This window comes from Gigantopelta aegis, chromosome 7 (genome assembly GCF_016097555.1).
Source record: "Gigantopelta aegis isolate Gae_Host chromosome 7, Gae_host_genome, whole genome shotgun sequence".
NCBI lineage: Eukaryota > Metazoa > Mollusca > Gastropoda > Neomphalida > Peltospiridae > Gigantopelta > Gigantopelta aegis.
Genome location: NC_054705.1, coordinates 38,447,254 through 38,471,999, shown reverse-complemented (window position 1 = coordinate 38,471,999; position 24,746 = coordinate 38,447,254). Strand labels below are relative to the sequence as shown.

Genomic DNA, 24,746 nt, shown 5'->3' with positions numbered 1-24,746 from the left:
GTGATTATTCAAGCTCAGATAGTTTCCATTGGTATGGAATTGATCAGCATCATTAAAACCAGTTTAACATTGGGATGGGGGGGGGGGGGGGGGGGGGGGGGGGGGGGGGGGGGGGTAGACTGACAATGGGCGGGCCACATGTTCCTGGTACATGTATTTATAACACGTCTATGAATCCATGCATCAGAACGCATAGCATCTGCTGAACTGATTTTTTGTTTCTTTTCTTTACGTTTAATTTGATTTTCGTGTATATGTCCAATTAATGTTCAGGCACGCTATCCTGAGCACTTACTTCAGTTATCTAGGCTGTATGTCCAGGTCAGTGGGTTAATGGTTAATTGTTTGCCATTATTAGAATGCATTTAATGAGCTACAGTAACAAGAGGTTTTGTAGGGAAGAACATAATAATATTTTTTATATTATTATTTGTTGTTTTTTTTGCTACAAAAATATTGCATAGTATATGTATAAATGTAGCCATAATTTGTTTGCAACATTTTTGGCAAAGCAGACCACCCAATTCTATCACACGAAGGCCTATTCAAACAAATAAAACACAAAATAAAAGTGTGTTAGATGAAGTCGGGTTCAACCCATTTTTGAGGGCTTTGAGACCTGTGGATCCCGGACTATAACGTACATATACGCGTCACAGACACATGATTTCCACCGTGTTGTTTTTTCATTGGATGCATGGCACTGGTGACCTGGTCATCACTTAGGAGCAGCCAGTCGTATGTGTTATGAAAAATAACGCATGGTGTACTCAAATAAAACATAATTAATTACACGTCTAGGGTGCCATCAATAAAACCAATACTGAAAAGATCTGCAGATTTTAATAACAACCACATTTATACTACTACTCTTGTCTTAAGGGTAACGACAGATCTGCGGTGATGAAGGAGCTTGACGGAGGTGTCGGCAGGAAGAGTTTTGCTGGCGTATTTCTGTTTTGTCATTACAGCTAGTATAGTAAATCCAGCAATAATCATTATGCAGCCTGCTGCTATTTCCAGAAAAAACGCCCAACTAAAACTAAATTTAGCCCAGCCAAGATACTGAACTCCGTATGTAAGGACTCCGACGATTATCAAGAAACCTGGAATTAAAAGTAGGAACAAGGAACACATCAATGAGTTGACCAGCTAAAACGAAAGTAAAATATCTCTCTCTCTCTCTCTCTCTCTCTCTCTCTCTCTCTCTCTCTCTCTCTCTCTCTCTCTCGCCCTCTTTCTTTCCTCTCTCTCTCTCTCTCTCTCTCTCTCTCTCTCTCTCTCTCTCTCTCTCTCTCTCTCTCTCTCTCTGTCTCTTTCTGTGTGTCTCTCTGTCTCTTTCCCTCTTTCTCTGTCTCTTTCCTCTCTCTCTCTCTCTCTCTCTCTCTCTCTCTCTCTCTCTCTCTCTCTCTCTCTCTCTCTCTCTCTCTCTCTCTCTCTCTCTCTGTCTCTTTCCTCCCTCTCTCTGTCACAAACGTCAATAAATATTGTTTTATAAAAAAAAAGCCGTGTTAGAAAAACCATCTAGCACACATTCTTAGACGCTAATGAGCCCATTTCATTGGTTAATATATTTATTATCCACATAGTTCAAGATATTCAGGGAAATATAACCAGTATGACGCACGTGTGTCATAATTATTTCAAGTGCACAACAAATGACGTAATTTGGGGAAACGACGTCATAACTTAATGCAATCTGATTAACATTAGCTCTACTGAAACTACCAGTAGATCTAACAGCATTGCGTGAGCTCCAATGTCCAGGTGGAATTTCATCAATAAATAACAATTTAAATATTGACCAATTACACTTCGCCTTTCATACGTTATTCGGGAGTATACAAATTCTAAAAATATCGGGCGAGACGTAATTATGGAATAGGCGAACTTGTTGGTCTATTTCAGCATTGAAAAATACAGGGGGAAAAGTGCAGTAATAAACTCTGGATTGTATACTAGTATAAACAGATTTTATGGCTATACCATCACGTTTTGGGGGGTTTTCGTCTTGAAACAAATGTTATATAAAGTTTTATATTGAAATTAGTTTCCGGCATACTTTGTAATTCACCCGAATCATTTCGTATACTCTCGGCATAATCCCGAATGTTTTCAAATTCTTTTCAAATCACTGGCATGATTTTGCAAGTAAAGTTTTGATTGGTCGAATGAAAGGTCAACTGGACATGAGCTTCAACGGGCTGCTGTTAGATCCACATGCAATAGTTGAGCTGGTTTTAATTAGATTGTAACTTAATGCGGCTTCCCTAGTTTTAGATCTATGTAAACGCTCACCAAAATGACGTTATTTCGGAAAATGACGTCGTTTCGTCGTCTCTTTCTAGTTACGTTTGAAACGTTTTGTCGAGAGATTATTATAAGAGCTTGTGTGTCGTACTGATTTTAACTGGTGTATCAACTAACCCACTGTCTAACCCACTGTCTAAACTTTAAGGGGCGGGACGTAGCTCAGTGGTACAGCGCTCGCTCGATGCGCGGTCGGTCTGGGATCGATCCCCGTCGGTGGGCCCATTGGGCTATTTCTCGTCACAGCCAGTGCACTACGATTAGTATATCAAAGGCCGTGGTATGTGTTATCCTGTCTGTAGGATGGTGCATATAAAAGATCCCTTGCTGTTAATCGGAAAGAGTAGCCCATGAAGTGGCGACAGCGGGTTTCCTCTCTCAAATATCTGTGTGGTCCTTAACCATATGTCTGTCGCCATATAACCGTAATTAAAATGTGTTCAATGCGTCGTTAAATAAAACAGTTCTTCCTTTCTTTCTTTCTTTCTTTCTAAACTTTAGGATTTATTTTAATATTATGGCATAATCTACATAACATGTTTTCAATCAAACCGAATGTTCTTGAAAAGTGGGCGTTGTCCAACCGAGGAAAGAAAAATACACTTATAACTGAGGCTCGTACTTTGTTCAAGGTCCGTGTGTGGGGGGGGGGGGGGGGGGGGGGGGGCGGCGCTTACCTGCACTGATGGCTGCCACCCCGGACACTATGAACACCCGTTTTTCTGGTCGCTTCAGGGAAATAAGAAGAAACACAATAGATAAGATTGCCGCTACCGCTCCTAATATGGCCACTGCTTGAACGCCACGTATCCAACCTGGAGGTAATAATAATAACACCAATTTTAATAATAATAATAATAATAATAATAATAGTAATAATGAGACCAACAATAATAATACCAATAACAACAAAATAATAATAATAACAATAATAACAACACCAATAACAACAATAATAATAACAATAACAAAGTAACCAACTTAGAGGTAACAATAATCACAAAATTAATAATAATAACAGGGTTGAAAATTAGCAGTCGCCCGGTCGCCCGTGGCGACCTTTATTTGCTAAAGGCGACTAAGAATTTTACAAAGGTAGTCCGTTGGGAGACCATCGATTTTAGGCTCTGGCGAGTATGGTACCAGTTGAAAAAGAAACACACTGAAACTGAATCGAATGTGACAAAACGCACAACAGATCTGGCAGCAGAAGACATAGAACATGTTCTGTATTTTTACAGCGCCAAAATAATGAATAAAGATAACATTCATATAAAAACATATTAATTTATAAAGTTTTAAACCCATACCATCTCAAATAACATTTTATTGGGGGTAAAAGTCCAGTGTAAATTAAAACAAATATTAAATACAAATTACCATCAAACTGCAAACATCAAACTTGTTTTTCTGATACAGGTTTTAAGGCAAATGATGGAACACCCAAGGTAATCTGAATGACAAAACTGTAATACATAATTAGGGCCGTATCTCTGCACAAAACAGAGTCGAATGGGCATTTGGCAAAATAGTGGATGATTCCATGGATCTCTATCTAGTGCCTCGTCTATAGGAGGATAGCCACCCCTGACAAAATAGTGGATGATTCCATGGATCTCTATCTAGTGCCTCGTCTATAGGAGGATAGCCACCCCTGACAAAATAGTGGATGATTCCATGTATCTCTATCTAGTGCCTCGTCTATAGAAGGATAGCCACCCCTGACAAAATAGTGGATGATTCCATGGATCTCTATCTAGTGCCTCGTCTATAGGAGGATAGCCACCCCTGACAAAATAGTGGATGATTCCATGGATCTCTATCTAGTGCCTCGTCTATAGGAGGATAGCCACCCCTGACAAAATAGTGGATGATTCCATGGATCTCTATCTAGTGCCTCGTCTATAGGAGGATAGCCACCCCTGACAAAATAGTGGATGATTCCATGGATCTCTATCTAGTGCCTCGTCTATAGGAGAAAAGCCACTTCCGAGCAAATCATTGCATTGCCACAAAGAGGACTGTCACTCCTAGACCAGTTCACTGAAGCACGCACAGTTCTACCTTTAGTCTCTTTGTACTGTATTAGCTTTTACTTCAGAGACAATGCAAGTCAAGCAGTATAGCTTGGCTGTTCTAAGCATGTTGCCTTCACCCCGTATTAAAAATGATATTTAATATGTATAATTTAATGGTACTTTATAAAGTAACCTTTTTATTTATACTGGATTTCTTTTTAAAAATTGTTTTATTTGAGTTGGTAATGGTTTAAAACTTAACATGTTTTTATATGAATTTTAACTTGATACATTATGAAGTTAAACGCTAATTCGTCGGTTTTCTTTTGGTACATTTCATTTCATCTTATTTTCGTGCTTATATCCAATTAAGGTTCAAGCACACTGTCCTGGGCACACACCTCAGTTATCTGGACTGTCTGTCCAGGACATTGGGTTAGTTGTTAGTTGGTTAGTGGTTAGTGAGAGAGAAGAGGGTGTAGTGGCCTTATACCTACCCACTGATCCCTTAAACACTGGCTCTAGGTTGGAGCTGGTACCGGGCTGCGAAACCTGTACCTGCCAGCCTATAGTCCGATGGCTCAACCACTGCGCCACCGAGGCCGGTCTTTTGATACAAACGGACTATATACGGTGAGCACATGGTTATTATTTTTAAAAAACCACACATTCTAGTTTTGATTGTGGCTGTGCAGTTAAATTTCAATGTGATAATTGGAGGGCTAGTTGAATTTGAGAAGGGCCAGTAAGATTTTTCTTCAACTGGCCCTACTGGCGACCAAGGGTTTCATGTTAATTTTCAACCCTGTAATAATGATGATAATAATAATGATGATAATAATAACAATAATAATAATAATAATAATAATAATGACAATAATAATGATAATAATAATAATGATAATAATAATGATAATAATAATGATGATAATAATAATGATAATAATAATAATAATAATAATAATGACAATAATAATGACAATAATAATAATTATAATGTTAATAATTTTTAAAATAATAAGGTAATGGAATAACGGGAAACGGACCAATTCTTCAAAAGGGCATTTCAATGAGAAAGAAATAAGAGAGGGGGCAAAAGGGGGGTTTGTTTCAGAGGTGCGGGTCGTCTTATTCCCCCACGCCATACCCCCACCCCCGATCCGCCTCTGCTGTTGTGTTTATGCCAAGTGGTAGCAGACTGCAGTTTTGATATTCACGGGGTATATATTAAACACATTAATTTGTAATTTATCACAAATAAGAAGTGTACACATCTAGAGAAATACTACACTTAAAAGTCTAAAGATATAGAGTAAAGTTTGTTTTATTTAACGACGCCACTAGAGCACATTGATTTTTTATCTTATCATCGGCTATTGGACGTCAAACATATGGTCGTTCTGACACTGGTTTTAGAGGAAACCCGCTGTCGCCACATAGGCTACTCTTTTACGACAGGCAGCAAGGGATCTTTTATTTGCGCTTCCCACAGGCAGGATAGCACAAACCATGGCCTTTGTTGAACCAGTTATGGATCACTGGTCGGAGCAAGTGGTTTACACCTACCCACGACTTGAATCCGAACCCAGTACCTACCAGCCTATAGACCGATGGCCTAACCACGACGCCACCGAGACTGGTCTAACGATATAGAGATTATTGTGTTAAGTGCTACTTTTTCATATCGTGATTATCAAGCTTCAACAAGCCTGTTACGCCGTTATCGAAGCCAGCCAAATAACCACGATACTGTGACTGTCACATTGCTACCAGTATTTCTGCCAGAATGAAATGTTTGGGTATGGCGCTATGGAATAGAATTCCACCCTAGTCAACAAGGGTTTTGGTAGAGGGGCTCCCCCAGAAAGAATATGGGTTACGTTTAGAGTTAGGGTTAAGAAAATCATACATTAATGATAAGAGTAATTAATTTTATCAAAAAGTTAACTTAAAAAAATTAAATCTGCCAAAATATTTGGGTATGGCGCCATACCCGTTTTACCCTCTGGCAGAAACCCTGGCTACAGTGTTTTAGAAACTATATTCAAATGCCATTTCTATATTTAGCTGTGCATATACCATTAAATTAATCGTTATTCTGTCATCTGCCGTTTATGTACTAATTTGGTATTTAATTAATTAGGGGCTGGCTCAATTAGCTCCACTGGTTAATTACTATTACCTGTGGATCTAACAGCAGCCCGTTCGAGCTCATGTCCAGTTGATCTTTCATTCGACCAATCAAAACCTTACTTGCAAAATCATGCCAGTGATTTGAAAAGAATTTGAAAACATTCGGGATTATGCCGAGGGTATACGAAATTATTCAGGTGAATTACGAAGTATGCCGGAAACTAATTTCAATATAAAATTTTATATAAATTTCGTTTCAAGACGAAAAAACAACAACCGTGATGGTATAGCCATAAAACCTGTTTATACTAGTATACAATCCCTAGTTTATTGCTGCACTTTCCCCCTATTTTTTAATGTTGAAACAGACTAACAAGTTCGCCTATTGCATACATAGTCTCACCCGATATTGTTAGAATTTGTATGCTCCCGAATAACGCTATAAAAGGCGAAGTGTAATTGGTCTATATTTAACTTGTTATTTATAGATTAAATGTCACCTGGACATGGGAGTCCACGCAATGCTGTTCGATCCACTGGTAGACCAGTAGAACTAATTTTAATCAGATTTTCATGCTTTTTGCTTTATGCGATCTCAGCGAAGTTGATATAGGTGACATGGTTGTTATCTAGTATGTGGATCCTGTGTCACTGTAATGTTGTTGTTTTGTTTGTTTTTGTTTTGTGGGGTTTTGTTTCCAAGATTTCTGTCTGGACAAAACGTGTGTGTTGGGGGGATCTAACGTTAAATAAAGGTAGGACCGTAACTGATCGTAGTTGTTAACAATGTCGTTCAGACTTTTTGCTGTTTTATGTGTAACATTACGGCTTATTCGAAATTTTGTCGATAGGCAAAACGAGAAGAAACCCGCTGCCACCGCATAGGTTTCTCGTAACGATAAAGCAGTAAGGGATATTTTAAAACGTACATTTCCAAACAGGATAGTACATACCACTGCCTTTGATGTAACAGTCGTGGGGCACTGTGCCCCGTTTTACGAAGGTGATCTTATTGACACTTTAAACGGGTGGGGTGGTAGTGGTGTGTGTGGGTGGGTGCGTCTCGGGACCCCGTTGACCACCCCACCCCTCCTAGATCCGCCAATGGTGGTGTGGGGCGTGTTACTTACTGGGGACGGGTTTCGTGACTAGCGACGACACTTGTCCATAGGTCATAATCCATGTAGAATGCTCGCTCCAAAGACCAGCATATTTCCACTTTTGCACGACCCAGTTGGGCGTGGCCATGCCCATCACGTGCAAGGTGAGTCCAATCAGAAGAAGAATAACTCCCGCCACGACCCCTCGCTTGTTGGTCAAGACAGTTGTATACTTTTTGTCAGATGGGCGAGATCGCCGAGACTTTAAAAAAAAAAAAAAAAAAAAAAAAAAAACACACAACATAATAATAATAATCACTGAAATAGGAAGGGGTGGAGGGAGAGGGCATGTGCCCCATCCACTTTCCTTGATCTAGTAGCAGAAGCGATTGTTTAGTATAAGACTCCATCATATGCAGTTATGTGGGATAGAAAAAGTGCACCCTCGGTGGTGAAAATTTCGACCATGGGACTCGGCAAGCCCATATGACCGCATATGATGGAGTCTTTTTCTCTCATTCATTCGGTAAATAAACCGTTACTTTACACGAACAGAAAAAGATGGCTGAACAAGTAACTTTTTTACGAATCATGTCGAAACGTACCGTAAATGGTCGTTTATTTGTCATATTATTTTGTTTGTTCTTGTATTCCACAAAAAAGCTAACTGGTAGACTGTGCCCTATGCGATCTCAGCGAAGTCGATACTGGTGACATCGATACAGTCTCGTATGTGGAATCTGTGTCACTGTAATGTTGTTTTGTTCGGGGAGGGGGGGGAGAGGGGAGGGGGGGGGGGAGAGGGGAGGGGGAGGGAGGGGGGAGGGGAGGGGGGTTGGTTTTTTCTACAATGTTTGGATAAAAAGTGGAGAAAATCTGACAGTAATTCTAATACAACTTTCATATAAGCTTTTTTGCCACTGGTTAATTTACGTGATAAATCGGACGATAGATGTACATGGGCAACCAGCATTTATCACTATGACAAAATTCCGATTTTTTTTCCGATATGCTGTCACTTTGACTCGTGTGTGGTGTTTTCGTTAGTATTTTAATTCCGTGCCTTCAAGAGGGGTAGGTCGATATGTAGGTATGACAAAGTTTGACGTCACTTTGCGCTGCATATCTGCCACCAGCTTAAATGACTCACTTTTCAACACAAATATTACAGCTTCCCAATAAAATACAGTGATATTAAATACATGTACATACACAGCGTTTTATCGTCTTTCCAGCTGATATAATTATTTAATTTGTAATTCGGTTAAAACTACACCAATAACGATTTTCAAGAGAGCTCTGTCAATGACGTCGCGTAAAAAGTATGACGTCGCGGCCATTTTTACAGCTGATAGGGTCACATGATAATTTTGTCTTAACGCGGCGTCTGACGTCAATAGCTTCTTTTAGAAGTGTTTTGAGGTATTTAAGACGTGGCTCATTATAGAGAAAGGTCGATTTTGTCACTGATAACGAAATGTGATATTTTAAATGTACTTTGAAAAACACTGATCTTCAAATGGATTTTGAATATATTTCTATACTTCGGCACATCGAGTTCACATATTCAGTTGTTAAATTGAACCTATTTCTATGGGGTTTTTTGAAGTTTCAAGTCATTTCACCCTAGCGCATTTGAGCGCAAGGCGTCCTAACTGGGGTTGCCTCAGCAGTCATGGCGGCAGCCATTTTATCAATCCCATAATGCATCGCTTCAAGGTGGCACTGCCTAGTGTGTTACATGTTTTAGTTTTTAAAAATAAATATCAGGGCCTAAGTTGCTGAAATTGCGTTTTGTCAAATATCGGAGGTGAATCTAGCCCAAATACATTATAGCTAGCGAGCTGTCACCCACAATTACATTGTTTTGGTTGTTTCTTGCATGGAAATTGTCTTCCTTTTTTTAAAGCTGCAATCTCGCCTCACATTAATTAGCATAACTTCATAGAAACACACCTACAGTTTTTATAAAGAATTGTGTGTGACAGTAACACAATTTTAATAGTTAAATAAAAATTGTTTTAGATATTTTAGGTAATATTCCGATCAGCACACAGTATCCTCCCCCACATGCTATATTGCATGTTCTTTTTTAATGTATTTTCCAGGGAAACATGACCCCACCCCCACCCCCATCCCAACACACACACACAAAAACCTTTGCTAGCCACAGTCTTGACCTCTACACAATTTCCTGCACAGGCGCCTGTTTTACAAAATATGTACATTAAATTGTATTATAAACATGATAAATTGCACATTTTGCTGTAATAACAGCAAAAATAATTTATCCTACAAACATCGACCTTGTAACTGTAACATTAGTATTTGTATAAACATGTTTATAATGTTGGTCTTGCATGTCGATTTTCAAGATAGGTAGGGCCTAGATGTCCAACATGTTAGATGAAGACATTGTTGTACACATGATTGTAAGCATAACTGGCAGGCAAATCAAAATAAATAACCATAAATAAAACAAAAACAAATAGCCCAATCCACCACCACCCCAAACCACCCCAGTAACAACACCAACCCCACCCGAAAATAAAATACAAAATACCCCCCCCCATCGGCAAACACACACACACGCCCCCCCCCCCCAAAAAAAAAACCCCCCAAAAAAAACACAACAAAACAAAACAACAACAACAACAACAAAACAAAACAACAACAACAAAACAACAAGAACAAAAACAAACATATAACCCAGACGAACACGCACATTTTCTATCTATATTTACAGTGGCATACAATAATCACATTTGTATTATTATTATTATTATTATTATCAGACCTCCCCCACCAAACCACCACCCCCCCCAAAAAAAAGAAGACACGTCACCCACCCCCAACAACATTTATTTTTCTTCGAAATATTTTCACTATCATTAATCACATTTGTATTATTATCATTTAAAAATATATTTTTTTTCAGCCTTTCATATTTTTTTTCCAAATGTATTTTTTGTTACTCAGCTTAAATCAAGAACTCCCCCCACCAAAAAAAAACCCCACCCCCCCCCCCAAAAGACCCGTCACCCCCCCCCCCCCCCCCCCCCCCACCAACTTTATTTTTCTTCAAAATATTTTCACTATCATTAAATAGACTATTTTACCCTATTGTATTACAATGGACTAGTCCCTGCCACTAGCTTTCGTCACGTGTTCATTCAATCGCCCATGTGCAGTGCCTTTATTTTTTATGTAACATTGTTTCACTATTTATGCATAATAGAAGTTGGAAAAGAATGGGGTATCGTTGCATTGTCCTGATAGGCTAACTAAATATATTAAGTTGTGAAAACAACAACGTCACTTTGCATTGCTTATTATCCGATTTTACGTTTATAACGACGTTAGGGTTAATGGTTACATTGTAACATTATAATGGTATATGTTACCATTTTCCAGTGGCTTCATTACATATTACATATTCCAGAATATTCATTACTATTACATATTCCAGAATAATATTCGATTTTAAAGTGAAATATACACATGGTGATTAGTAGTTGAGTTTAACCGGCAAGTTTAGAAAAGCGATTCAAATTTGGCAGACATATTTCACAGCACGCCAAACTTCAAAGGGCTATAACTTTCTAACCACTAAATATTTTTCCGTCCGGTTTTCATTAATTTACATTTTTTGGTACATATTTTTGCTTGAAATAAAAAGTTTGACCACATATTTATTTCTTAATTTTTCGTTGTTCTACCTACGATATGACGTAATCTAACATCGTCACGACATGCGCTAAGGTTGACACACTCATCATGACGTCAGATTAATTACGTCACATACTTAGGAGGCATCTGCCCCTCAAAAACTCCATCTATCTTTTTAAACGTCTTCTTGTTTTTTAATTTGGGGGAAATGTAACGGTAATTAAAGGTAGGAGAATAATTTATTATAATTGTTAGCGATTTGGTTCGCACTTTAAGTGTTTTGGAAATAACAAAGGAATACAATTTATGTGTGCGATTTACAATCAATGGGCTCGGAAATAAATAACTTGTAGTAAATTATGTAGTATGAAAAAAAAAATGCGATCCCTGTGGGAGTCGGACGGACTATTGGTGCCACCAGTGTACCCGCGTCGTCGATTTTAAAAATTTGGTTCGGACTTTAACAGAACAGAAAACAATAAGTGTTTTCATACCTTTTTTTTTTTTTCATTCTCATCCTTGACCTTTCCTTTTTTTTCATTCTCATCCTTTGCTCTTTTTTTGGGCTCATCCTTTGCTCTCTTTTTGGGCTCATCCTTTTCTCTTTTTTTTTGCTCAGTCTTGTCTCTTTTCTTGTGCTCAGTCTTTTCTATTTTTTTCTGCTCAAATGTACCCGTCATGTTGACAGGACAAAGCGTGATTTTAACGTTGTATATGACGTCTTTTTTCCTCCTATCCCTTATCACATGACGTCAGCCCATGCGGAATAAATCTGTCTTGCATTGGCTATGACGTCATTGCATTTAACATGGGTAGTATTACTTCCTTGGTCTCACTACACAGATCACTTCCGGGTGAGAGTTCATTGATGACGGTTCACTATAGTTCCTAAGTGTAACACATGTTATGGTTCACATATTCACTTCTAGGAAATGGTGAAGAATTAAAACAATATGTATGTTTAATGGTAAGCCTTCTGACTGTATTTTTAATGGTAAGCCTTCTGACTGTATTTTGCCCATGTTATTTTGTAATATTGTGCATCGACCTTTTGGGACATGGGTATACAGCGCAAATGACAGCCGGCGTGAATCGGTTAATGAACCACCTGTTCGGACCGGTACTACAGCCAGATGCGGTCATATAGCAAACAAACTGAGACGAAAATGCTCTCAATTTTGGAGTGAAAATAAATGCTTATATAATGTATGTTCGCAATGGTGTATGTTGTTAGTGCCAACGAGAACCCGTTCTATTGGCAATCTTCGTTTGAAGTTTAAGCAATTTAACATGGGTTTCAATGGCAGATGACATCTGTGTAGTGAGACCGTTGGTAATATGTCATGACGCCATATTAATGAGAGTTGGTTAGTTTTAGATTGATATTTCGTTATTAAAACTTTCATTATAAAAGCTGTCTTGTTAATTTGAAGTGTTAAATTAAATATGATAGTGTAGTTTATTTATGATAAAATGCTCCAATAAAGACGTTACTTTTTCAGCCATCAGTTTGTTCGTGTAATAATGGTTTATTTATTGAATGAATGGGAGAAAAAAGCTCCATCATATGCGGTCATGTGAGATAGAAAGCAAGCCTTGTCCCGGGTCGAAAGTTCCACCACCTCGGGTGTACTGTTTCTACCCCACATGACCCCATATGATGGAGTCTATTAATATTCTCCAATCCAGGTTGCGTGCGCATCTCGACAAACTGCAGTTACCATGATGACTACGGGACTGGGCAATCTAATTAAAATTAGCTCCACTATTACATGTGGATCTAACATGTGGTCCAGTTGACCTTTCATTCGACCAATCAAAACCTTACTTTCAAAATCATGCCAGTGATTTGAAAAGAATTTGAAAACATTCGGGATTATGCCGAGGGTATACGTAATTATTCGGGTGAATTACGAAGTATGCCGGAAACTAATTTCAATATAAAATTCGTTTCAAGACGAAAAAACCCAAACACGTGATGGTATAGCAATAAAATCTGTTTATACAAGTATACAATCCAGAGTTTATTACTGCACTTTTCCCCCTGTTTTTTCAATGATGAAATAGACCAACAAGTTCGCCTATTGCATAAATAGTCTCGCCCGATATTGTTAGAATTTGTATGCTCCCGAATAACCCTATACAAGGCGAAGTGTATTATTGGACGATATTTAAACTGTTATTTATAGATGAAATGTCACCTGGACATGGTGAGACCAGTAGAGCTAATTTTAATCAGATTGGGGACTGGGTGAAAAAAAGTTTGTTTTGTTTAACGAAACCACTAGAACACATTGATTTATTCATCATCAGCTATTGGATGTCAAACATTTGGTAATTTTGAGTCTTAGAGAGGAAACCCGCTAAATTTTTCATTTTCATTAATTGCAAGGGATCCTTTATATGCGCCGTGGTATGTGCAATCCTGCCTGTAGGGTGGTGCATATAAAAGACTAATTGCTACTAATGGAAAGATGTAGCGGGTTTCCTCTCCAAGACTATATGTCAAAATTACCAAATGTTTGACACCCAACAGCCGATGATTAATAAATCAATGTACTCTTGTGGTGTCGTTAAAAAAAAGCTTTAAACTCATGGATGGTTCCATATTTTGTTTTCCATTTTTAGTTGGACTACTCAATTGTGGATCCATTTGTTTTCCATTGTTTTAGATTCGATTTATCTGGCGAACTCATTGATAAATCCATTTGTTTTCCATTATTTTACTTTCGTTCTAGCTGGTCCATCCCCTGAAGGATTCATTATCTTGCTTTTGTTTTTGCTGGTCCACCCATTGAAGGATCCATTATATTACTTTCGTTTTAGCTGGTCCACCCATTGAAGGATCCATTATATTACTTTCGTTTTAGCTGGTCCACCCATTGAAGGATTCATTATCTTGCTTTTGTTTTTGCTGGTCCACCCATTGAAGGATCCATTATATTACTTTCGTTTTAGCTGGTCCACCCATTGAAGGATCCATTATATTACTTTCGTTTTAGCTGGTCCACCCATTGAAGGATCCATTATATTACTTTCGTTTTAGTTGGTCCACCCATTGAAGGATTCATTATTTTACTTTCGTTTTAGCAGGTCCACCCATTGAAGGATCCATTATTTTACTTTCGTTTTAGCAGGTCCACCCATTGAAGGATCCATTATATTACTTTCGTTTTAGCTGGTCCACCCATTGAAGGATCCATTATATTACTTTAGTTTTAGCAGGTCCACCCATTGAAGGATCCATTATATTACTTTCGTTTTAGCAGGTCCACCCATTGAAGGATCCATTATATTACTTTCGTTTTAGCTGGTCCACCCATTGAAGGATCCATTATATTACTTTCGTTTTAGCTGGTCCACCCATTGAAGGATCCATTATATTACTTTCGTTTTAGCTGGTTCACCCATTGAAGGATCCATTATTTTACTTTCGTTTTAGTTGGTTCACCCATTGAAGGATCCATTATTTTACTTTCGTTTTAGTTGGTCCACCCATTGAAGGATCCATTATTTTACTTTCGTTTTAGCTGGTCCACCCATTGAATGAGCCATTGTTTTACTTTCGTTTTAGCTGGTCCACCCATTGAACGAGCCATTATTTTATTTTCGTTTTAGCTGGTCCATCCACTGAAGGATCCATTATTTTACTTTCGTTTTAGCTGATCAGCTCATTGAAGGATCCATTATTTTACTTTCGTTTTAGCTGGTCCACCCATTGAACGAGCCATTATTTTACTTTCGTTTTAGCTGGTCAGCTCATTGAAGGATCCATAATTTTACTTTCGTTTTAGTTGGTTCACCCATTGAAGGATCCATTATTTCACTTTCCTTTTAGTTTTTCCACCCATTGAAGGAACCATTATTTTACTTTCGTTTTTGCTGGCCAAGTCATTGATGTGTTCCTTGTACTATTTTTAATTCCAGGTCTCTTCGTGGAGTGAATTGGAGTAGTGATCAACGTACACAATTTTTCGTGATCATCGGAGTCTTTATATTCGGTCTTCACTACACGAAGACTATCGGTCAGGTGACCTGGCTCATTTGCATATCTTGGGCTCAAGCGACGCACCTATTACTTCCAACACAGAGCGAGTTCTTAAGGGCTCAATGAGTAAGGTCTAAGGCCACTGCACCCTCTTCTTTCTCACTAATCAATTAACCAACTAACAACTAACCCACTGTCCTGACAGACAGCCCAGATAGCTGAGGTGTGTGTGCCCAGGACAGCGTGCTTGAACCTTAATTGGATATTAGCACGAAAATAAGTTAAAATGAAATGACAGAGCTGTGACCTGTCAGTGGCGGTTCCAGAAAATCCTCTTTGTTTGTTTATTTGTTTGGTTTGTGTTTTGTTTTTTTTTTTGGGGGGGGGGACAGTGACACGAGGTGGAATGTCAAGTGAACTTTGGGGGAGGTTTGGATGGGATCATTAAAAAACATGAAAATTAATATATAATAAAATTATAACTATCGCAAAATTTAGGGGGTCCCGGGTCCCCTAGACCCCCCCCCCCGCTCCTAGATCCGCCTCTGCCTGTGAGTGACGTGCCCGAAACCATAAGGGTAAAGGGACACGAAAATAGAATTCAGGGATCAGGATCAAGCACGCTTTCCTGGGCACACACACCTCACATCTAACTGGACTATACAGGACAGGGGGTTGGTGGTTAGTGCGAGAGAAAGTCGGTGTAGTGTCCTTACACTGGGTCGTTAACCTTGCCCAGGGAGGGAGCCGATTAAGGGATACGAACCCAGTACCTACCAGCCGTATGTCCGATGACTTTTCCATTAGACGTAGCCCAGTGATAAAGCGCTCGCTTGATGCTCGATCGGTTTGGGATCGATCCCCGTCGGTGGGCCCATTGGGCTATTTCTCGTTCCAGCCAGTGCACCACGACGGGTATATAAAAGGTCGTGGTATGTGTTATCCTGTATATGGGAAAGTTCATATAAAAGGTCCCTTGCTGCATAATAGAAAACATTTAGCGTGTTTCATCAAATTCCTCTGATGACTGCCTGTCAGAATTGCCACACGATTGACATCCAATAACCGATGATTAATAAACCAATATGCTCTAGTGGTGTCGTTAAACAATGCAAACGTTAGCCATTACAGAACCGAGGCTGAGAGAGAGAGAGAGAGAGAGAGAGAGAGAGAGAGAGAGAGAGAGAGAGAGAGAGAGAGAGAGATTATTATACGAGCTTATGTGTCGTACTGATTTTAACTGGTATATCAACTAACCCACTGTCTAAAATTTAGGTTTTATTTTAATATTATGGCCTAATCTAAATATCATTTTTCATTGAAACCGAATGTTCTTGAAAAGTGGGCGTTGACCGACCGAACTGTCAATCACGTGTACATGTAGTACGGGCCAGTACTATTCGACGATAGTACCACCATGACTCTGCCTCCACAGCCGTGGTACCAATGGGAGAAGCCAATTGACACTGCTATAACGCCCTGTTGTAGTTGAACCCCAGACACGTGGCGCTGTTGTAGCAGAGGGCTCCACAGTCCACGTTAGATGAGAAATTCCCTCCAACAGAGGTGGCCGGGATCCACATTGTACCGAGGGAACCGTGGAAACCAGCGGCTGCGGAATAGAGAAAAACAAAGGTATATACATAGGCGTACGAACTCCCATTTTTGTAGAGGGGGAGGGGGGCAGGCTGGCTTTTGCCCGAATTAAAGGGAAATGCCCGAATCTGGATAACAACATTTATTCATATTATTATCACTACCAAACAGCTATATTATATAGGGTTGCAAACGAATCACTGCGCATTTTTACATGTATTACAACTAATAAAAAATAAAAATCATCGGCTGTTGGATATTAACAATTTGGTAATTTTGACAAATAGTGTTAGAGAGGAAACCTGATATATTTTTTCCATTAGTAACAAGGCTCTTTTATATGCACCATCCTACAAGCAGGATAGCACATACCACGTCCTTTGTATACCAGTATAAAAGATCCGTTGCTGTTAATAGAGAAAGAGTAGCCCATGAAGTGGCGACCACGGGTTTCCTCTCTATATCTGTGTGGTCCTTAACCCTATGTCTGACGCCATACAACCGTAAATAAAATGTGTTGAGTGCGTCGTTAAATAAAACATTTCCTTCCTTTTCCAGTAGCCGATGATTAATAAATCAATGTGCACTAGTGGTGTCGTTAAACAAAACAAATTCTCTCTCTCTCTCTCTCTCTCTCTCTCTCTCTCTCTCTCTCTCTCTCTCTCTCTCTCTCTCTCTCTCTCTCTCTCTCTCTCTCTCTCTCAACTGGTGTTGTTAAACGTAGACAAACTTTAATTTTTAACACCTAACTTACCGATACCAGCGGTCGAAATTTCCGACCCATACACCATCACTTCACACAGCGTCAGGGGGCGTCCCGCTCCTTGATGAGTTATCTTCACGAAACGCCCTACGGTTGAGGGGGCGCATTGAATCGATTTGGTGGCTCCTTGCCCTACTGCAGTCTTATGTGTCGCACAGACGCTGGGGAACGAGTTTTGGAACTTTAGTCTGTCTTCAAGATATGTCTCTATGACGAAGTCACGCAAATGGCTGCCTTTAGAAGTAAAAATAATTAAACATATAGGGATAAAATAAGAGACAAAAAATGGATTAAAACTATATATATATACAGTCGAGACTGGCCTAACGGTCACCTATATATATCGGCCACCATAATTCCCGTACAATGCATTTCCTTCTTTATTTAACCTGTATATAACGGCCACCTGTTCAATGCGGCCAACGACCATTATTTTTGGACAAAAAATGAATGGTTAAACCTGCTATAACGGCCACAAAATTACAGTGACCACTATTTTTTGTCAAAATTAACAGTTGAACTTGCCATAACGGACACACGATATACATACGTGTATTGACCTGCGCCGTCACAATATAAAGTTATTGTCTTACTTAAGTTGGAATAAAATATACTCTGTCAAAAAAGAAACGCATAGGTTATAGGGAAAGAAGAAAAGTGTTTGATTTTACAAAATGTCGGGGTTTTTTGTACAATGTTGCTGAATGACCATGTTTGTTAATGCTCCTGGAATGGGACAGCATGCCCAAATGCACTCTAAAACAAATTTAACCAATCAATTAAAATTAGCTCCACTATTACATTTGGATCTAACAGCAGCCCGTTGCAGCTCATGTCCAGTTGACCTTTCATTCGACCAATCAAAACCTTACTTGCAAAATCATGCCAGTGATTTAAAAAAAATCACTTACAAGCTAACTTGCGATGAGGACAGACGTCTCACCATGTACTCCCGAGCGACCAACCTGACAAGGCCCGGCGTCCACCTTCACAAGCACCGTCCACCTCCGACTCGGAAGCCGTCTGGAAAGTTCAAATCAGGAAAATCAGGTCCGGCTTCCTGAAGTTCGTGCAGGGGGACACCTCGGATCCGGCATCACTGATGGGCGGACTAGTGAAACCAGAACTGAAACAACTGCCTGATGGAAACGCTTACGAGCTACACACCATCAAATCTACAGCCGGCAAGACGGGGTTGGTACTAACTCAGCGCCGAGAAGGAGTCTACCGACAAGCGGTCCTGGTTAGAGAGATGGATAGCCACACCATCCACAGGATCGTCAAGGCCCTTTTCGGCAACGACTACCGGAGTGTCATAACCATCCTCGCCGACCAGAGATGGAAGCACTTCATCCCCGCTTTTGCCGGTTCTCCGCTCATCGGTTCGCCATAGGCTAACCTCCAACGGCCTTAACGAGGCCACTCACATGGACATATATATCGGACTTTAAACATTTAGACCTTCGTTCAAAATTTTATGTCGAAATTACTCTTCTTTTTTTAATATTATTAAATAGTCCGATCCTCTCTTCTTTCTCTTATTTATTTTTGGACTGTCCTTCTAAAATGCTCCAAGTTATATAAATATTCGGCCGAGCAGTCAATTCTTTTTATTTTTGGCTTGTAATTTGTTTATTTATTATTCTATTAACTTTTTACAAATTGCTATTGCTATTGCTATACCCCCCCCCCCCCCCCCCCCACACACACACACACATATCCTGAGTCCGGCCACCGATCTTATCGGAGGTCAGACTCGGGATGGGCGTGTTCGAAACCCTAGTGGTATATGGGCACGTTAAACTAGTTATCATCATTAAAAAGAATTTGAAAACATTCCGGATTATGCCGAGGGTATACGAAATGATTCGGGTGAATTACGAAGTATGCCGGAAACTAATTTCAATATAAAATTTTATATAAAATTCGTTTGAAGACGGGAAAAAAAAAAACGTGAAGGTATAGCCATAAAATCTGTTTATACTAGTATACAATCCAAAGTTTATTACTGCACTTTCCCCATGTTTTTTTAATGTTGAAATAGACCAACAAGTTCGCCTATTACATAAATAGTCTCGCCCGATATTTTTAGAATTTGTATGCTCCCGAATAACGCTATAAACGGCGAAGTGTAATTGGTCGATATTTGAATTGTTATTTATAGATGAAATGTCACCTGGACATAGGAGTCCACGCAATGCTGTTAGATCTACCTGGGTAGACCCAGTAGAGCTAATTTTAATCAGATTCAAATTTAACGCACGTTGTGGCATGTTGTGCGACAATTGCAGGAAATCGGCGTGAAATGGTCAGATTTTGGCGAATGCACGTGAAATTCGGGGAAAAGATTGGGGTAGTGATGGGTATTTAAAGCTGCAATGTTCGCAATGATGCCTTATTTCCATTTCGACGTAGACGAGTTACAAGATGCCAAGACTAAGCCTGCCGAATCGAAACATTGCAATAGGCCGCCTCCAGTTAGGTGAATCGCAGTCAGCAGTTGAACGTCACATGAACGTCCATCAGAGCACCATTTCACGTCTCTGGGATAGTTTCCAGCAGTTTCAATCAGCTGAAAACCGGCTCAGAAGTGGAAGACCTCGCATAACAACTGCAGCACAAATCGCTACATCCGGGTTCTGCACTTGCATCACCGAACTGCCACAGCAACGAACACTGCTGAACGCATACCTGGTTTGAGAATGGTGTCTGCACAAACCATTCGGAACCGACTTCGAGAAGCTGGTTTACGGGCTAGGAGACCATATGTTGGCCCCGTCCTGCGGCGTCAACATCGACATTTACGTGTTCGCTGGTGCACGAATGTACAGGGGTGGAACTTGGGAAACTGGCGGCGTGTATGGTTCAGCGACAAGTCACGTTTCCTTCTACAGCGACGTGATGGACGACAACGTGTTTACAGACAGCGCAATGAACGTTTTGCCAACAACTGCGTCGCCCAAATTGACACATTCGGTGGAGGGAGTGTCATGATGTGGGGAGCCATCTCATACACCGGCAAAAGTGAACTTGTGTTCGTACAAGGCAACCTGACAGCTGTACGCTACCGGGATGAATTTCTTCGCCATCACATGCTTCCCATTTTGGATCGACAGAGAGAACTCTTTCAGCAGGACAATGCCAGTCCGCATACGGCACGTGTAACAATGGATTTCGTACATAATGAGAACATTAATGTGCTACCATGGCCATCAAGATCGCCAGATCTCATCCCCATTGAACATCTATGGGACGACCTGGACAGACGTGTACGCCAGCGTGATCCGGAGACTCAGACGCTTCCGCAACTGTCACATGCACTGCAGGAAGAATGGGCTAGGATTCCACGTTCCCGGATTCAGAAATTCATTCAGTCTATGCCAAGGAGATGTCGCGCACTGATTGCTACCGCTGGTGGCCACACAAGGTACTGATTTCAGCGCCCTCACGCGACGCTGTTTGGTGACAAAAACGCATCCACATACTCATGTCAAATTTTACTGTGATACGACCATAAATAACGAAATTATGCCATTTTGTATTAAAGAGATAAATCCATCAATATTTCGCCTTTTTCTTTTTTGACAGAGTATAGATACATGCTTCAGTGATATGTTCAGTCATGTGTGTATATGTGTGTGTGTGTGTGTGTGTGTGTGTATGTGTCTGCGTGTGTGTGTCTGTCGGTATGTGTGTGTATGTGTGTGTGTGTATGTGTGTGTGTGTGTATGTGTGTGCCTGTGTATGTGTATGTGTCTGTGTGTGTGTGTGTATGTGTGTGTATATGTGTATGTGTGTGTGTGTATGTGTGTGTATTTATTTTATTGTATTGTTAAAAGTTTGTTTTCTTTAACGACACCACTAGAGCACATTGATATTGGATATTGGATATCAAACATTTAGTACTTTTGACATATGGTCTTTGAGAAGAAACCAGATAAACGTTTCCATTAGTAGCAAGGGATCTTTTATACGAACCATCCCATAGACAGTATAGCACATACCATGGCGTTTCATATACCAGTCGTTGTGTGCACAAAGGCAGCAAATTTCCGGCCTTGGTGGTGTCGTGGTTAAGCCATCGGACATAAGGCTGGTAGGTACTGGTTTCGCAGCCCGGTACCGACTCCCACCCAGAGCAAGTTTAACGACTCAATGGGTAGGTGTACGACCACGACACCCTATTTCTCTCACTAAAAACTAACTAACTAACAACTAATCCACTGTCCTAGATAGACAGACAGCGTGCTTGAATTTTAACGAAAATAACTTGAAATAAAACCAATGACATTAAATTCCCCGTTGGTCGTCCACTAATAGTTTTCCATACATTTTTTTATTTTATACTAGTATTTCAACTTATTTAGTTTATTAAAAAAATTACTAACAGTGGAAATAACTAGTAAATGGTGAATTACTAATTTTGAGAAAGTGACTTTATTAGTTAAAGCTTGTTTTGTTTAACGACACCACCAGAGCACATCGATTAATTAATCATCGGCTATCGGATGTCAAATATTTGGTAATTCAAATGCATAGTCATCAGGAAGGAAGGAAATGTTTTATTTAACGACGCACTCAACACATTTTATTTACGGTTATATGACATCAGACATATGGTTAAGGACCACACAGATATTGAGAGAGGAAACCCACTGTCGCCACTTCATGGGCTACTCTTTTTCGATTAGCAGCAAGGGATCTATTATATGCACCATCCTACAGACAGGATAACACATACCACGGCCTTTGATATACCAGACGTGTTGCACTGGCTGGAGCGAAAAATAGCCCAACGGGCCCACCGTCGGGGATCGATCCCAGACCGACAGCACATCAAGCGAACGCTACGTCCCTCCCCTCATAGTCATCAGAGGAAACCAGATCCATTTTTACATTAACAGCAAGGGCTCTTTTTTACGCACTTACAATCAGGAAAGCCTTTGACCCGTTGTGGTGCGCTGGTTGGAATGAGAAAAATATCAATCAGTTGAATAGATCCACTGAGGTGGTTCGATCCTGCGACGCAAGCACGTCGGGCGAGCTCTCAACCGACTGAACGTTGCTTTGGTCTGTAACGCTTGAAATAAAGTCACAGACCCTATTTTTAGCCTGTGAAAATGCACACCAAGTTTGGTTAATATACACCCATATGTGCTATCCTGTCTGTGGGATGGTTCATATAAAATATTTTATATGAACCATCCGACAGACAGTATAGCACACACCACGACCTTTGATACAGTCGTGGTACACTGGCTGGAGTGAGAAATGGCCCAATGAGTCCACCATTGGGCGGGTTTCCTCTCTAAAACTATATGTCAAAATTACCAAAGGATTGACATATCCAAATAGCCAATAATGAATTAATCAATGTGCTCTAACGACACTACTAGAGCACCTTGATTTATGAATTTATCGGCTATAGGATATCAAACATTTAGTAATGTTGACATAATTATACTTTTAGAGAGGAACCCCGCTACATTTATCCATTAGTAGCAAGGGATCTTTTATATACAGAATCCCACAGACAGAATAGCACATACCACAGCCTTTGATACACTAGTCATGGTGCACTGGCTGGAACGAGAAATAGTCCAATGGGGCCACCAAGGGGGATCAATCCTAGACTGACCGCGTATCAAGCGAGTGCTTTACCACTGGGCTATGAAAAAACAACCTACCTACCATAGCAGTCTCCTCTATTAACTAGTGTGACGGTGCGGACACTGTAGTACCCTCATAGGTCTACTTCCCAGCGACGGGGATCGATTCTAGACCAACTGCGCATCAAGCGAGCGCTTTACCAGTGGGCTACGAAAAAACACAAAACTACCTACCACAGCAGTCTCCTATATATAACTAGTGTGACGGTGTGGACACGTTAAACTGGTTATCATCATTTACACCATATACCACTAGGGTTTCGAACACGACCCCCCTGCGTGTGCTGTAACCTCACCGTGGTGCAGGGGTGTAACATTCTCTTCGAGAATGGCCAATACAGCACAAATTGAAGTTTAGAATAAAAGTCAGTATCTGTCTGTGATATTTGTATTTGTATTTTTGCACAGTTCTTTACACTGTTTTTATTTATATCTTGAATTTTTCTATTGATGTTGATCATCACCTTGTTTGTTTCCATTACCATAGTTTGACACCCAATAGCCGATGTATTTTTCGTGCTGGGGTGTCGTTAAACATTCATTCATTCGAACACGACCATCCCGAGTCCGACCTCCGATAAGATCGTGGCCTGACTCGGAATGGAGGGATGGGGGGGGTGGGGTTGAAAATGGGCAGAATTTTGAAAATAGTAATTAGTAAAAAAGTTAATAGAATAAATAAAAAAAATAAAAAGGTTACAAGCCAAAAATAAAAAAGAATTGACTGCTCGGCCGAATATTTATATAATTTGGAGCATTTTAGAAGGACAGTGCAAAATTAAAGAAGAGAAAGAAGAGAGGATGGGACTATTTTTTTTTTTTTTTTTTTAAAGTAATTTCGACATAAAATTTTAAACGCAGACCTAAAAGTTTAAAGTCCGATCGATATGTCCACGCGAGTGGCCTCGTTAAGGCCGTTTGGGTACCCAGCTTAAAGGGACGAGATGGGTTGCATCCCGTCAAGAAAACCCCTAGATTGACAGTCGATAGACGTTGAAGCCGGATCCGTCTGAACAAGAGAGAGAGTATCAGACTAGGCTATAGTCCAGTCGTCATGGGTTGGTATAGTGGTGCGGACGGGCCCGACTCCGGAGGATATGAGATGGTATCACTATAAAGCAAGGTAAAGTCTAGAAAAAGAGTAGTAGGGGTCGACCCTGCTTCCTATTTCTTCTTAGAGTGGGGCGGTCAATCTTCCAGTGCTGCTAGGACAGGCTCGGACATGTAGAGACTAAACGCGAACAACCGTGGCGTTCTGCAGAATGGCCGTCATACGAGTCACGAAAAAAAACAAGTCGACAGTCAGACGGAGAAATGACGTGGAGGCAAGGAATCTCGCTAAAAAAATAATCCAACCTGGTGGTGCAGGCTGTCGAAACGAGAAGCGTTCCAGCGTTCAATCAGTTCCAATGGCCGGGTCTTCTGGTAACGAGATCTTGGACTGACTGATCTCGTGGCATCTCTCTGCAGTTGTTTTTAGAGTCCACGAAAATTAGGATT

At 40.2% G+C, this 24,746-nt stretch overlaps 2 protein-coding genes across 3 annotated transcripts in view; both read right to left on the bottom strand.

Annotated features, from left to right (window-relative positions):
• Positions 1-828: 828 nt before the first annotated feature.
• LOC121377682 (claudin domain-containing protein 2-like) lies at positions 829-11,982 on the bottom strand. Of its 2 annotated transcripts, none has more exons than XM_041505761.1 (4): positions 11,726-11,982; positions 7,592-7,827; positions 2,988-3,125; positions 829-1,106 (listed from the first exon to the last, which is right to left on the bottom strand). In XM_041505761.1, exons 1-4 carry the CDS (start codon positions 11,908-11,910, stop codon positions 859-861), a joined length of 807 nt encoding a protein of 268 aa, XP_041361695.1. In that variant the 5' UTR covers positions 11,911-11,982; the 3' UTR covers positions 829-858. The 2 variants fall into 2 exon arrangements, with proteins under 2 accessions (XP_041361695.1, XP_041361696.1); XM_041505762.1 differs by having other exon boundaries at positions 7,592-7,823; positions 11,725-11,981.
• A 4,563-nt stretch (positions 11,983-16,545) lies between these two features.
• The window catches only part of LOC121378067 (fucolectin-1-like), a 21,384-nt gene continuing 13,183 nt past the window's right edge, over positions 16,546-24,746 (bottom strand). Inside the window, exons 3-4 of the mRNA XM_041506167.1 lie at positions 17,569-17,811; positions 16,546-16,830 (exon numbers count right to left, since the gene is read on the bottom strand). Of these exons, the coding sequence (XP_041362101.1) occupies positions 16,688-16,830; positions 17,569-17,811 (386 nt within the window). The 3' untranslated portion in view covers positions 16,546-16,687. The remainder of the gene's footprint in view (positions 16,831-17,568; positions 17,812-24,746) is intronic.

Bases quoted from the DNA above. Each gene is read 5' to 3' on its own strand.
- LOC121377682 (XM_041505761.1), bottom strand. From the start codon at position 11,910: ATGACGGGTACATTTGAGCAGAAAAAAATAGAAAAGACTGAGCACAAG. The intron at 7,828-11,725 runs GGTATGAAAACA...TTTTTTTTTTTT, and splicing joins GAGAATGAAAAAAAAAAAAA to AAAGTCTCGGCGATCTCGCC. The intron at 1,107-2,987 runs GTAAGCGCCGCC...TTTTAATTCCAG, and splicing joins GGTGGCAGCCATCAGTGCAG to GTTTCTTGATAATCGTCGGA.